A 12930-nucleotide genomic window follows, 5' to 3' on the forward strand; every position below is an offset into this window, starting at 1 on the left:
TTTCCCCCACCCCAGTTCCACAAGCATATAAATAAAATTAGCACCACCTCACAGAAAAGGCTTCAGAGGCCTAGAGCTTTCACAGATAGGACGTTACAGCTGGTATCCGAAAGGGAAGAGGTGGTGTTAAAACCAAGACTATTCTCACAAGTTCGTTTTCCCCGTCCTCTCTTCCTCACATAGGCATCATACCACACCAACCAAGACTTGACATTCTGCAATTGACATTCCACCACCCTGTGTTTCCTCCAATCCGCACAAGGGCTGTAACTTCTCCTGATCTTAATGGCTGTAAAGTTTCTTCAGGGTCCTGCGTTTCTCAACACTCCTCTAATTCTCAAGCTTCCTTCTGCCTTTGAGCTCTCCTTCACTCTTCCCAGACTTCTCCCTAGTCCTCACAGCCGTGCCATGCAAGGTTTTAATCCCAACCATACTGACTACTTTCCCTGCCCTCAAAGAAGCTGGACTGGGAAGAAACTCCCAAAGCTTTCCGAACTTTCTGAGCTACCGCGGCAGCTCAGCCAATCAAGAGTTAGAGACTTCACCACCACAAGTGCAATGCAGATTTATTGTTCATGGAAAATGGAATGTTTCCTCCGAAACAACTGAGTGGTGTCCCGCTAAGAACACGTTGGGGGTGGGTGGGAGGCAACAACACACACTTGAGTTCACGTCATACGCAAGCTTTATGAATAGGGTGCTGTGGTTTCGTTTCAGTTGGCAAAAGTTCAAGGCGATGACCAGGAAACAAAATTCAATGCAGTTGCCGCGTCGTGGCAAAGAAGCAAAAAGTCCTCAATAGTGCCGAGCGAATCGAGGGTCGCTGGGGCGGCTTGTTCTATCCGGGCTGGCGAAACTGGTTGGCAGACTGGCTCCCTGTGCCACTGGAGCTGGGGCGCCACCCTGCACGAACCCTGCATGCCTGAGGACAAGAAGCAGAAAGTTGACATCCTGCTCGGGGGGCTGAGTGCAACACCCTGCACCCTCCTTAATTAATTCTATTTCTTTATTAAGTTTGTATACCGCCCAATACCCGCAGATCTCAGGTCAGTTCACAACATAAAATTCCAATATGAAAAAACAACAACACATACTACATAATAAAAATAAAACCCAAGAACCCCCCCCCCAATTCCACTGCTTAAAGGGCAGTCTTTAAAACCATGGCCTCCAAATTTCTTAATCCATACATTTCTCCTGACCAAGTGTGCATGCTAAGAGGCCACTGGGTCATCATCACCCCTTCCAAAGTCCTTTGCATGTGCACACAAACCTATCTATTACCTAACAAAGAGAACAACTGTCACTTAAAATATTTCAACCACAATCTAAAGCCCCTTCAAACTTTCTCAGCAGAAGTAATGTGGGGGTTTTGCAGGGTGGGGAGCAGCAAAACCCTTTTAAGTAGCTCTTACCCCGTCATTCCTCCACTGTTTATCACATGGCCGGGCCCTGACTGAGCAGGGGCACTCCTCTCACCAGCTAAAAAATGAAAAGAACGGGGCAGGGAGGTGGGAGGGAACAAGTCACTAAGGAATCATTGTATTGTTTAATTTTTAAAAAACAAATGCTTGCAGTCCCAACCACCCTTACCCTGAATTCAGTAGGACTCACTTCTGGGTAGGCATGGTTAGGATTGCGTTGCTATGTTTCATTTATTTGTGCTTTTCTAGCAGTTCGAAAGCACATCAAAGTGCAAGTAGATAAATAGGTACCACTCCGGTGGGAAAGTAAACGGCATTTCTGTGCGCTGCTCTGGTTCGCCAGAAGCGGCTTGGTCATTCTGGCCACATGACCCGGAAGCTGTACGCTGGCTCCATCGGCCAGTAAAGCGAGATGAGCGCTGCAACCTCAGAGTCGTCCGTGACTGGACCTAACAGTCAGGGGTCCCTTTACCTTTTATACCCCCAAGGAGCTCAAGGCGGCATTCATGGCTCTCGTGCTGAGGTTATGCTATGAAACTGTGACAGGCCCAAGATCACTCAATGTGCTTTATGGCTGAGGAAGGATTCAAACCCTAATCTTCCCTAGTCTAACCAGGATGATGCTCTGGCATTCAAGCTCTGCACACTGGCTTTCCAGCTGACTTCTGCACACAGTTCAAGGTGCCTGGCTTGGCTCATAAAGCCCCCTTATGGCACCCGTGGTCAGTCTCCTCTCGTCTCCAGAGGAATGTAGGAAGCTGCCCTATGTCAATTAATTTGTCCATTTAGCCTGACTCTGATGGCCAGCAGATGGCCAGGGTCCCTCTCAGAGAGTCTTTCATCACCAGCTGTCTGACCTTTAAACCTGGGGCTTCTTTTGTGCCTTTAGAAAGGGGGTCATCCACCTGTCAGTTTGCATTTCTTAGTACAGAAAGTATTGATCTGATGTGTAGCGATCTTTCCTATTCTGCTAAATTCAAGAGTGTTCTAGATGGTTTCTTTCTACGTGAAAGAAACAGGCAGGAAGTTCTTGTCTGGGTTATTCCTTCTGGGAAGCCGAGTACAGCTGGTTTAAACTGGTTCTGTTATCCTTTCTGTCAAGGTCATGCTGACTATAATAGTCAGGGGAGGAGCCTGGGTTTCTCATTTCCTCTTTCTAGCTCTTTGTTCTGGTGCGGTGTTCTGCTCTGTATACACGTATTGTGTTAAGGTTTAGTCTTATTATAAGCTGCAAGTTAGTTAAGTTTAAGATAAGTCTGCTGCAACTGAGTTTCTTATGGACTGTGCCAATCCTGAATGTATTGGATTTGTGACCACTATGCTCATTTGCCTTCAGTAGTAGTAAAACTCTGCTCGATGAAGTACAACTGCCTCTGGTCTATTTTGGGGGAACTCTGCAGTGTGTTTAAGTTTTTGCTCCACACATGTCACCACCCAACTCCAGCCCTAGGCTCTTGGGAGCCATTAGCGGCGCGCCTACAAATGGGGCTTGTTACAATTAACTTTTTTTTCAATTACAGGCCTGAATCAGGCATGCTGAACTTCAGTAAGTGAGAAACCCACCAGGGAACACTTCACTCCCCTGACTGTGCCATCCATGCCCTTGGTTCTGAAATGCACCACTGAACTGTGCTTATTGGAAACAAAACATTTTAAAGGTAGAGAGGGGAGCGCCCTGCAAAGTTTGTTTAATTTTTTTTACCTTGCCACCTTTCATGCTCCCGGCCGATGACCCCTTCTTCCACGCTGCCCTGCCAGGAACGGTCTTGGTGCCCTTCAAGTTTGCGGCTGTGATCTCCCCAGTCGCGCCCATCTCTGGATGAGGGAGCCGCCCACCCAAAAGAGAGAAGAGTGACATTAGCAAGCATGGAAGGAAGCTAGTGACCGACCTCACAGAGGAAGTCCAGCTCCCTTATGACAGAACATAAGACGACCTCCACTGGTGATCTTAGGGTGTGGGCAGAGGCCAGCCTTGAGATTTAAAACGGTTTAGTGCAGGCATCCCCAAACTGCGGCCCTCCAGATGTTTTGGCCTACAACTCCCATGATCCCTAGCTAACAGGACCAGTGGTTGGGGAAGATGGGAATTGTAGTCCAAAACATCTGGAGGGCCAAAGTTTGGGGATGCCTGGTTTAGTGAAATCCAATTTTAAACAGGTGGCAGTTTGCCAAGGTGGCAAAATATGGCCTCCACATTCAGAGGCAGTCTACCTCCAAGTAGCAGGCGCTGGGGATAAAACAAAAGGGGAGCCATTGTGCCTTCCTCCAATGACTTGTCGACTTCCCAGAAACATCGGCTGCTGGCTAGCAATACCACTCCTGTGCCCTTAGACCCCAGTTCTCTACCATCTATACCAGGCATCCCCAAACTGCGGCCCTCAACTCCCATGATCCCTAGCTAACAGGACCAGTGGTCGGGGAAGATGGGAATTGTAGTCCAAAACATCTGGAGGGCCGAAGTTTGGGGGTGCCTAATCTAGACACTGCTTGGATTTTCTGGCTTACTGAGGGGGTTAGAAAACCAAGGTTGCATGTTCTGTGCTGCCCAAGCACACGAGAATGCACACAGCACACTAGCAGCGTGTTCAAAATTCCCCAGGTGCCAAGTACATTTTTACTACTAGTGTGGGTGTCCAACTGCAGCCCCATCTACGTGGCGATTTCTGGGCACCAGGTTGTCGACTGACAGCTCCATCAAGCCTGGCCGACTCGCACAGACCTCCATCATCGCATCAAGGAAAATTAAGTGAAGGGCAAGTACAGATATATTTGACTGTGCTGCAGCCTTTCCACAGAACTCACAAAGCACTGTTTAGTCCACAGTTAATAGCATTTCCATTGTGTGTGTTCCTCTTTCTGGGACCAGTGAATTGTTGTAAGAGCAAACAATGCAGTTGAGGCAATAGAATCACAGAATCGTAGCACTGGAAGGGACCCCCAGGGTCATGCAGTCCAACCCCCTGGTGAATAGACCTAGGTTTAAGGCGCCACCTGGCGCCCGGCTTCTATATCTGAGTTTCTAACACGGCACTGGCATGCGACAGCTCTGCTTTACGGACACTCACCGGGACGGCGGAGGCAATCCTCGCCCTTTGCTGAGCCTCCTCTCCGACCCGTAACTTCCCCAGCTGTCCCGCGAGTGGCGTTCAGGCCCTCCATGCCGCTGGTCAGAGTAGTGCTGAAAAAAGCAAGCCCACACAGTTGGAGCAAAGCTTCTCAGCACAAGGCATTAGCGTCTGCAAAAAATGTGGGGGTTTTTTGGGGGGCAGCTCCAGCCTATAGGCCACGAGTGAACCATCCTCGACCTAGCCTGGTTACCACAATGGCTCAGAGAGCGCACCACCTGACTACAAGGACAGAGATGCACCAGCAGGGTTTTCTTGTATGTATTGGGAAGTGGATCTTCCTACAGCATCCAGCTTTCCCTATAGGCTTTTCAGCTTCAATCCTCCTTTCTCTGCCTTGCCCGCGATGGCTCTTCCGCAAACCTGAGATGACGCTTCAGTAATCAAGCAGTGAAGAAGGACATGGAAGAGAGCCTGTGGTGCCGAAGCAGCCAATGAGAATTTTGTGGCTGGGATCCGCACAAAGGGATCTTAGACCCTGGCTCACCCAAGGTGTGAGCAATAGTCAACCTGGCTATGCGTCTCATGTGCAAATTGAGACAAATTATCTGCCACTCTTGTTTGGCCTGCTGCACTTCTGGCACATTTATAATGTCATGTTCTTAATGCTTTTAATTATTGCTGCTTTTCCATATTGTGGCTGCAAACCGGCCAGAGCAATTTTTTTAGCTGGAAAAACAGAGGTAAAAGGTATTTAAAGTAAATGTTGTTCAAGAACACATGAAGCCAGAGGTTCGCACTCTCTCTCTCTCTGCTACGAACAGTTCACTCCACTGCCAAGAGAACAGACCATTATTCAGGTGTGGGCTGTTTTTGGTTCTTGTTTAAAAAGGCTTGCCTCTTCAGCACTGGGAATTGCTGAAGAGACACAAGTAAAATGTTAGTGCCTGCCTCTTATGGATATCAGGCTGGTGTTTTGAGTCTGATTTTCCACGTATTTTGGATGTGGTGCAGCCAACAGGAAGCGATTGTGGCTGGACAAAATGACTCAAGAACAGTTCTTCTTAAACTGTCCCTACGCAGCAAGACACACAAAAGCTCTCGCGTAGCAGCAGGTAGTCCCTTCGTTTTACTTGTAATATGTTTTTCTTTCCAAGAATCTAAATCGCCTTTCTTGACCAGGATCCCCAAATCTCTGACAGCCGAGGCTGTCAACAAGAATGTGGAGGCTGGAGTTACTGATGGGATTTATTCCCAGACTCTGTAAGGATTATCTGTTTTCCAAGGATCCCACTCCAGAAACAAATTGACTAAAATGACCCCAACGATGCTCAAATGTGTGAGAATTACCACACACCCCTGTTGCATGGAGTGAGGCAGGGCCAGAGCAGGAATCACACAGAGAGGCGGCAGTTAGCTCTTTCTGTGGCTATGTGTCTCCCACTCGCTGCAGCCTTTGCCTGAATTAAATTGCTTGTGGCACTGCCTCAGCCTCCTACTCACAGCCTGGGAATTCCCAACCCATACCATAAGACCATAAACCACTGTGCGAGTTTTTTGGACGTCAAAGCATTTTTGACAACAATACATGCTTTGCATGGGCATACCTGTCCATCCCGATCTGGCACAGTTCTTGAACTTTCTCGCCTGGTCGCCCGGAGGGGGGGGGGAGAAAAGAGAGAGAGAGAGAGAGAGAGAGAGAGAGAGAGAGAAAATCCATGTTAATGCACATAGGTGGGTAAGCTTTGGAAACAAGCAGGGGACAGGCTGCAGTCCAGCAGTAGAGCCACTGGTTTGCATGCAGTTGCCCTGGTTCGATTCCCAAGGTGGGCTGGGAAGCTCTGGAGAGCTGCTGCCAGTCAGTGCAGACAGTATTGAGTTGCACAGACCGTTTTGGATCCTGAGGTCAGTATACCAGTACAGTACGCTTGTCTTCGAATGGCAAAACGTCACCTTCGCACCTTACGTTTTTTAGGTGAACAGCTAAAACTGTGAAACAGCCAAAACCCAAAGTGGCCTAGGAGCAGAGGAAGCAGCCTTTATCTAAGTCAGACACTTCATCCGCCTGGCTCAGTACTGCTTGCTCTGGCTGGCAGCAGCTCTCCAGGATTTCGAGCATGGACTTTCCCATCACCCGGGACTCTAAAAACATTCTAGTTCTGAAGGAAGGGTTGGCTTAAATAGGAAGACCGTAAAGGGCCTTAAACAGAGACAGATCTGTGGCCCATCTAGTTCAGCACTGTCTTCCCTGACTGGCACTGGCTCTCCAGGATTTCAGACGAGGGTCTCTCTCCCACTCCTACATGCAGGTGCCAGGGCTGGAACCGGGGGGTTCCTGCTCTGTCAACTAAACAATGCTCACTTCCTTAAAGAGCTGCCTATGAGTGAGGAAGAAGAGCACGAAAAGTTTCCATTCCCCATTTGAACCACACTGAGCTGTGCAATTATTCCCATGGTCAGAAGCAGTGAATGCTTCTGAATATGCTGGAAGCCACAGGAGGCGAGGGCGCTCTTGTGCCCGGGCCTTGCTTGCAGGCTCCCACAGGCTTCCCTCCCTGCGAGACGCAAGGTTACAGGGAACCAGGCAGAGGGCCTTCTTGGTAGTGGCGCCTGCCCTGTGGAACGCCCTCCCACCAGATGTCAAGGAAACAAACCACTGGCTTTTAGAAGACATCTGAAGGCAGTCCTGTTTAGGGAAGTTTTTAATGTTTAATGTTTTATTGTGTTTTCAATATTCTGTTGGGAGCCGCCCAGCCAGATGGGCGGGGTATTAATAATAATAATAATAATAATAATAATAATAATAATAATAATAATGACATAGGCATCTGGCTGGCCACTGGGAGATGGTCCGGATGAGCCACCAGCCTGACCTGGCAGGCCCTTCAGCGGCGTGGCCTTGGGTTTCTGACAATGCAAGACATAGGAGGGAAGACTTCGCTACCTGTCTGCCGAATGGTCCTGGTACCGGCTGCGGTCTCTGTGGTCAAAGCCATGGAAGCGATCTGGTCGACTGAAGTCAGAGTGGTACCCATCATCCAGGGCCACCCGCTTTGCTTCAGGCCAATACGAGTCGTCCCGCCTACAAGGGAAACAGATTCAGCAACTCTTTGGCTCCATCACCCCCATCCAGAGAATCTGGCCTGCCGGTGGTCGTTACCCTTCTAGCACCAGGAAAAGACCTTCTGCTTCTCCCCTAGTGCTTGAAATGGCAGCTCTGGGTTGTTTTTTTAGGCTGCTTTTACCGGCACTCAATTTTTTACTGGTTTTTTTTTTTAGTTAACCTTTTTTAAACTCAGCAATCCTGCAAACCTGAAATTAAAGGGTGGCGTAGAATTTAAGAATATTTAGATTTTTTTATCCATATGAAAAATAGCCGTATTAAGAGACACGAAGAGGCAGAAAACAATAAAAGTGAATAAAAAATATTATCATCACACTGTTTCTAATACAACATGTGGGATGAATTGAATCCTGTACCTTATCATTCCAAAACGGGATAAAAAAAAGAAACTTTACTTAGATATTGATACCCCGCTTTTCAAGACATAATCCATCACAAAGGGGTTTACAATATACCTCTGCTAACGAAAATTAAGATTTTATTTTTTAAAAAAGTAAAAATCCACTAAAATCGAATACCTGGAGCGCTTTTTAATATTCTCCTCCTAAAACAGAGGATGGGTGCATAGGTGTCTGTAAGCAACTGGGCACATCTCCAGCACAAACCAATAATGGATTTATACTAGCAATGGCTTTCACAGCACATTTCTTTCTGCTGCCAATCTCCCCAGGAGGAAAGTGGGAGGGGTCAGGTGTGATAAAAAGTCAGCCTGGCAGAGAGTTCTCTGAGCTGTACTAAAGTCAGGCTGACTCCCTTGGAAAACAACAAGACTAGCACCAGCCGTGCGGCCTGGCTTCAGTCTTACGTCTTTATTTTTATTTTATTTTATATATAATTTTTATTAAATTTTCTGTTTTACAATTTAGATATTCATTTGGACCTCCTTAAAAAATCAATGACTTCCCTTCTTCTCATCCCTGCATATTTTATATAAACTAAACCATTCAGGATTCCATTGTTACTTCCATCAAAACGTATTTACACTGTTGAATTTATCTTAATGCTGCCCACGTTTTCCCCATATATTCAATAAACTTTTTCCAGTCTTCTTTGAACAAATGAAAGAACGTACCCTTGGCCTCATTGCATCTCCTGATTCATTGGAGTTCAGCCTTACGTCTTTATTTATTGGGTCACTGATTTCTATTCTGACTCCGTACTTGCGGGGCTTCACAACCACAAGCAGCCCCCCCTGTCCCCCATATGACCAGGAGGGGACCCCAACCTTCAATTTAAGGGGATGACTCAAATGATTGACACGTTTTGCTGCATTTGGGTAAAAAGCGGGGTATTCACGATTTGCTGCAGGGAAGCGGCCTTTCAAGCTTGAAAGGAGCACAAACTCTACAGTTCCCCGAGGCGCAGCTCGGCCGCCTCACCTCCCGTCCGGGTCGTACGGCCGCCTCAAAGCCGAGCGGCGCTCCTGCTCATAGCGCAGCTGCTCATGCTGCCGGCGCAGCTCCTCCCTCTCGCGCTGGATGCGCTCCTGCTCCCGCCTCCTCTCGTGCTCGATGTGCATCCGTTCCCGCTCCAGCCTCTCCCGCTCCATCCGCTCCCGCTCGAGGCGCTGCCGCTGGAACTGGAGCCGCTCCCGCTCCCACTGCAGCTTCTGCCTCTCGTCCCGCTCCCGGGCGGCCTGGATGTGCTGCTCCCGCTCCCGGCGCTCCCGATCCCTGTTTGATTTTCAAAATACAGGTTGCGCTCAAGCAGAAACCGTACCTCCGCTTATGTATCTCTCTCTGTATACGTAAACTTCGGGATGCAAACGCAGCAAACCCGGATGTATTTTCCTGGGTTTTGCTCCGCGTGCATGCGCAGAAGCACTAAATTGTGCCGCGCTCATGCACAGAAGCAGTCCTCCGGTTGCAAATTCCTCGGGATGCGGCCAGACCTCCAGAACGGATTCCGTTCACAACCGGGGGTACCACTGTACACCCAAGAATCATATGCAAAGTTAAAGACCTGGACCTCTGCAGTGAATAAATCAAACTTAAAAAAACCAGAATCTTCAATCTCGAGGGAGGCCGCATGGCTTTAGGCAAGTTGTGCAGCAGTCTCCACTGAGAATTAATTAATTTGTTGTTGTTGTTGTTGTTGTTGTTGTTGTTGTTGTTGTTGTTGTTATCATTATTATTAATTGAATTCATATAACACCCTATACCCAGGGGTCTCAGGGTGGTTCACAGAATAAAATCAAGATATAAAACCACAGTATACATAATAAAAATAAAAACAATAACCCAATAGCCTCCCCCCACAAAAAACCACTTTTTAAAAGGGCATAGGATGTAAATCAGCTCAACCAAAGGCCAGGTTAAAAAGGAACGTTTTTGCCTGGCGCCTAAAGTGTATAATGAAGGCACCAAGCGAACTTCTCTGGGGAGAGCATTCCACAGACAGGGAGCCACTGCAGAGGAGGCCAGTTCTTGTGTTGGCACCCTTTAGACCAGGCATCCCCAAACTGCGGCCCTCCAGATGTTTTGGCCTACAACTCTCATGATCCCTAGCTAGCAGGACCAATGGTCAGGGAAGATGGGAATTGTAGTCAAAAACATCTGGAGGGCTGAAGTTTGGGGGTGCCTGCTCTAGACCTTAGCTGCATTATAGGTTGCAGAACTGCCTGTACTAGACAAGGTATTTAATCTTATCCATATTCTTACGGTAGCAACCATTACTATGGATTTCTCTAAATATTTATGCCTAAGTGTTTCCTACAGTTTATAGAACAGCATACAATGTATGGTGTCCTCTCAACAATACTGTGTAGGCCCCCAGCCGCCGCCCCCCAGCTTTATTAAGGATAAAAAGTGCCTGTACAGGGTTACCCCCAGGGGTCCTTCCAGAGGCAGACCAGTTTCCTCAGCAAGAGGATCAGTAAGGGCAGTGTGCCAGGCTGCTACTGAACTCTGCATCCCCAGCCCCAGAAGTCACCTAAATGTGTTGTCTGTGTCCTAGGTCAGGGAGGCTGCATAAATTGCTAGGTTGTTTGCAGTAGATTAGGAAGGGTTTTTGACTCCCTATAGTTTAAGCCAGGCTTCCTCAAACTCGGCCCTCCAAATGTTTTTGGCCTACAACTCCCATGATCCGTAGCGAGCAGGGCCAGTGGTCAGGGATGATGGGAATTGTAGTCTCAAAACATCTGGAGGGCTGAGTTTGAGGAAGCCTGGTTTAAGCAATAGAAAATTCCTTGGATGTGCAAAGCATGAGTACTGATTGGCTGCCCCTGGACAGATCTTTGAACAGTTCTGTCGGCTAGTGATGAAAGCTTTGGGTTAAAATGTTCAGTCTGTGGAGAGTTATGCTTTCCACTCCATCCGAGCACATAGGTCATGGGGTGCAGTTAGCAATACAGACACCTCTCTTTAAAGCCATCATTTTGCAACTGGCTACACAAACACTCACAGAGAGCTACTCTTCTGTTCCTGGCTTGGGGTTGTCGCAAAAGCATTAAGTAGGTTCTGAAACAGCCCCATTCCTGTTTTAAGGCACAAATGGGGTCCAACGGCTGAGTGGGAAGCCTCAAAAGGTTTGGCTGCCCCCCCCTTCCCTGTACTGGCTGCCCACCAAAAAAGGCTACTGGTACATTGGAGATTTGGGGCAGACCCTTCAGCATATGAGCTGCCGCAGTGAGGATTCCTCAAATGTGGAAAGCAGGAAAAGTCCTTGCCCCTGAAGAAGCAAAAGGGGAAACCCAGGATCCTCCACACCTCTAGAAACTCTGGGAGAGAACTTGCAAAACTGATTGGGAAAAAATAAAATGGAGGGAGCAGGGAAGGGAAGGGACAGAGACCTCTAGAGAAGTGAATATATGAGTGTTGGGGTGGGGGTGGGGGGCGAGAGAAAGTGGCTCCTAGAGAGGAGAAATGTAATAATTACGTGTCAGAAAAGACAAAAAGGTACTCGGGCAACGTTCAATCAGTGGAACGGGAAAGGAAGAAAGAGTTTCACCAGCCAGCCTATGAGCACCCGTCTAAGAGGAAAAATGTGTCAGGTTCTTACATAATAAAGAGCCCTTTAAAATATCCACTTGGAACAATGGGAGCGGCAGGGGGGAAATATGCAGGAGGCTTCACTTGGAAGCTGAACAATCCCCATTAAACTGAAGCAGATAGCACAGATGCCGAGGCAAGTGACAACTGCATAATAGATAATGTCAACGGAGCACAAAGTCATCACTGGGTAATGATCTCTGGCTGCTGCGCCAAGGCAGAAATATTTCAAAGCCGGGGGGGGGGAGGGAGAGAGAGAGGGAGAAAGAGAGAAAACGAACCCTCTGGGGTGCTCGTGCCATGCATGGAAACAAGGGTGAAACAAATGAGAGTTAGCCCGCATTGGAGTTCCACTCCATTAGCGTAGAAAGCCTCTCAGTTCTTTTCTTCCTCCAGCCACAGACTTGAATCAAGCATCAGCACACAGCTATCAAGCGATAGCTGCCTTCATCACCGCCTTTTTTTTAAAAAAAGGGGGGCAGCAGAACCTTCTCAGCACCGGCAACCAAGTGGGCAGCCCTTAAGCCGCACAGGAGATCCAGAAGCAGTTTTGGGGCTCCCTCCAGTGGTTCTGCTGAAAGTCACCGTGTGGTAAATGCTTGCCCCACAGTTTTACTCCTAATAGGAGAGGGAGAGTTTTAAGTGGCAGAGTAAGCCCACACATAAACATTCTCTCTCTCGCTCCCTCCCTCTCCCTCTCTTTGCCACTGCCTAACCTCAAAGCCCTGACAGCTAGGATGGCCCCTGTGAACTGCTCTCAGGAATGCAACCGAACAAGTTCAACCCAGGGAAATGAATGAACTTACATTAGCTACGTTCATTACATATCCTGGGTCTGCTCTAAGCAGGGTTAACAGAATAGATTACTTCAATGCGTTATATGCAGGGCTGCCTCTGAAGACGGTTCGGAAACTTCGGCTAGTGCAGAATTCACCGGCCAGGTTGCTCACCGGAGCAAGGCAGTTTGAGCATATTACACCAATCCTGGTCCGACTGCACTGGCTACCAAATAGTTTCTGGGCCCAGTTCGAAGTGCTGAACCTTAAATGGCTCAGGGGCACAACACTTCAAGGACTGCCTCTTTCCATATGAACCTACCCAGACCCTGAGCTCATTTTCTGAGGCTCTCTTTCGTTTGCCTCCTCCTTGAGAGGTCCAGAAGGTGGCAACATGAGAACGGGGCCTTCTCTGCAGTGGCTCCCTGTCTGTGGAATGCTCTCCTCAGGGAAGTTCGCTTGTTCATTATACACCTTTAGGCGCCAAGCAAAAACGTTCCTTTTTAACCAGGCCTTTGGTTGATCTGAGCGACATCCTATGCCCTTTTAAAA

The 12930-nt window shown here is 48.2% G+C and overlaps 1 protein-coding gene across 2 annotated transcripts in view; it reads right to left on the minus strand.

The window, feature by feature from the left end:
- Positions 1-549: 549 nt before the first annotated feature.
- Positions 550-12930, minus strand: part of LOC118086459 (scaffold attachment factor B1) — a 30121-nt gene continuing 17740 nt past the window's right edge. For both annotated transcript variants that reach the window (XM_035118079.2, XM_035118077.2), the window contains 7 exons: positions 8993-9286; positions 7434-7571; positions 6097-6136; positions 4490-4602; positions 3127-3239; positions 1416-1482; positions 550-922 (listed from right to left, as the gene is read on the minus strand). In XM_035118079.2, the coding sequence (XP_034973970.2) occupies positions 796-922; positions 1416-1482; positions 3127-3239; positions 4490-4602; positions 6097-6136; positions 7434-7571; positions 8993-9286 (892 nt within the window). In that variant the 3' untranslated portion in view covers positions 550-795. The remainder of the gene's footprint in view (positions 923-1415; positions 1483-3126; positions 3240-4489; positions 4603-6096; positions 6137-7433; positions 7572-8992; positions 9287-12930) is intronic.

Source organism: Zootoca vivipara, chromosome 6 (assembly GCF_963506605.1).
Source record: "Zootoca vivipara chromosome 6, rZooViv1.1, whole genome shotgun sequence".
Taxonomy (NCBI): domain Eukaryota; kingdom Metazoa; phylum Chordata; class Lepidosauria; order Squamata; family Lacertidae; genus Zootoca; species Zootoca vivipara.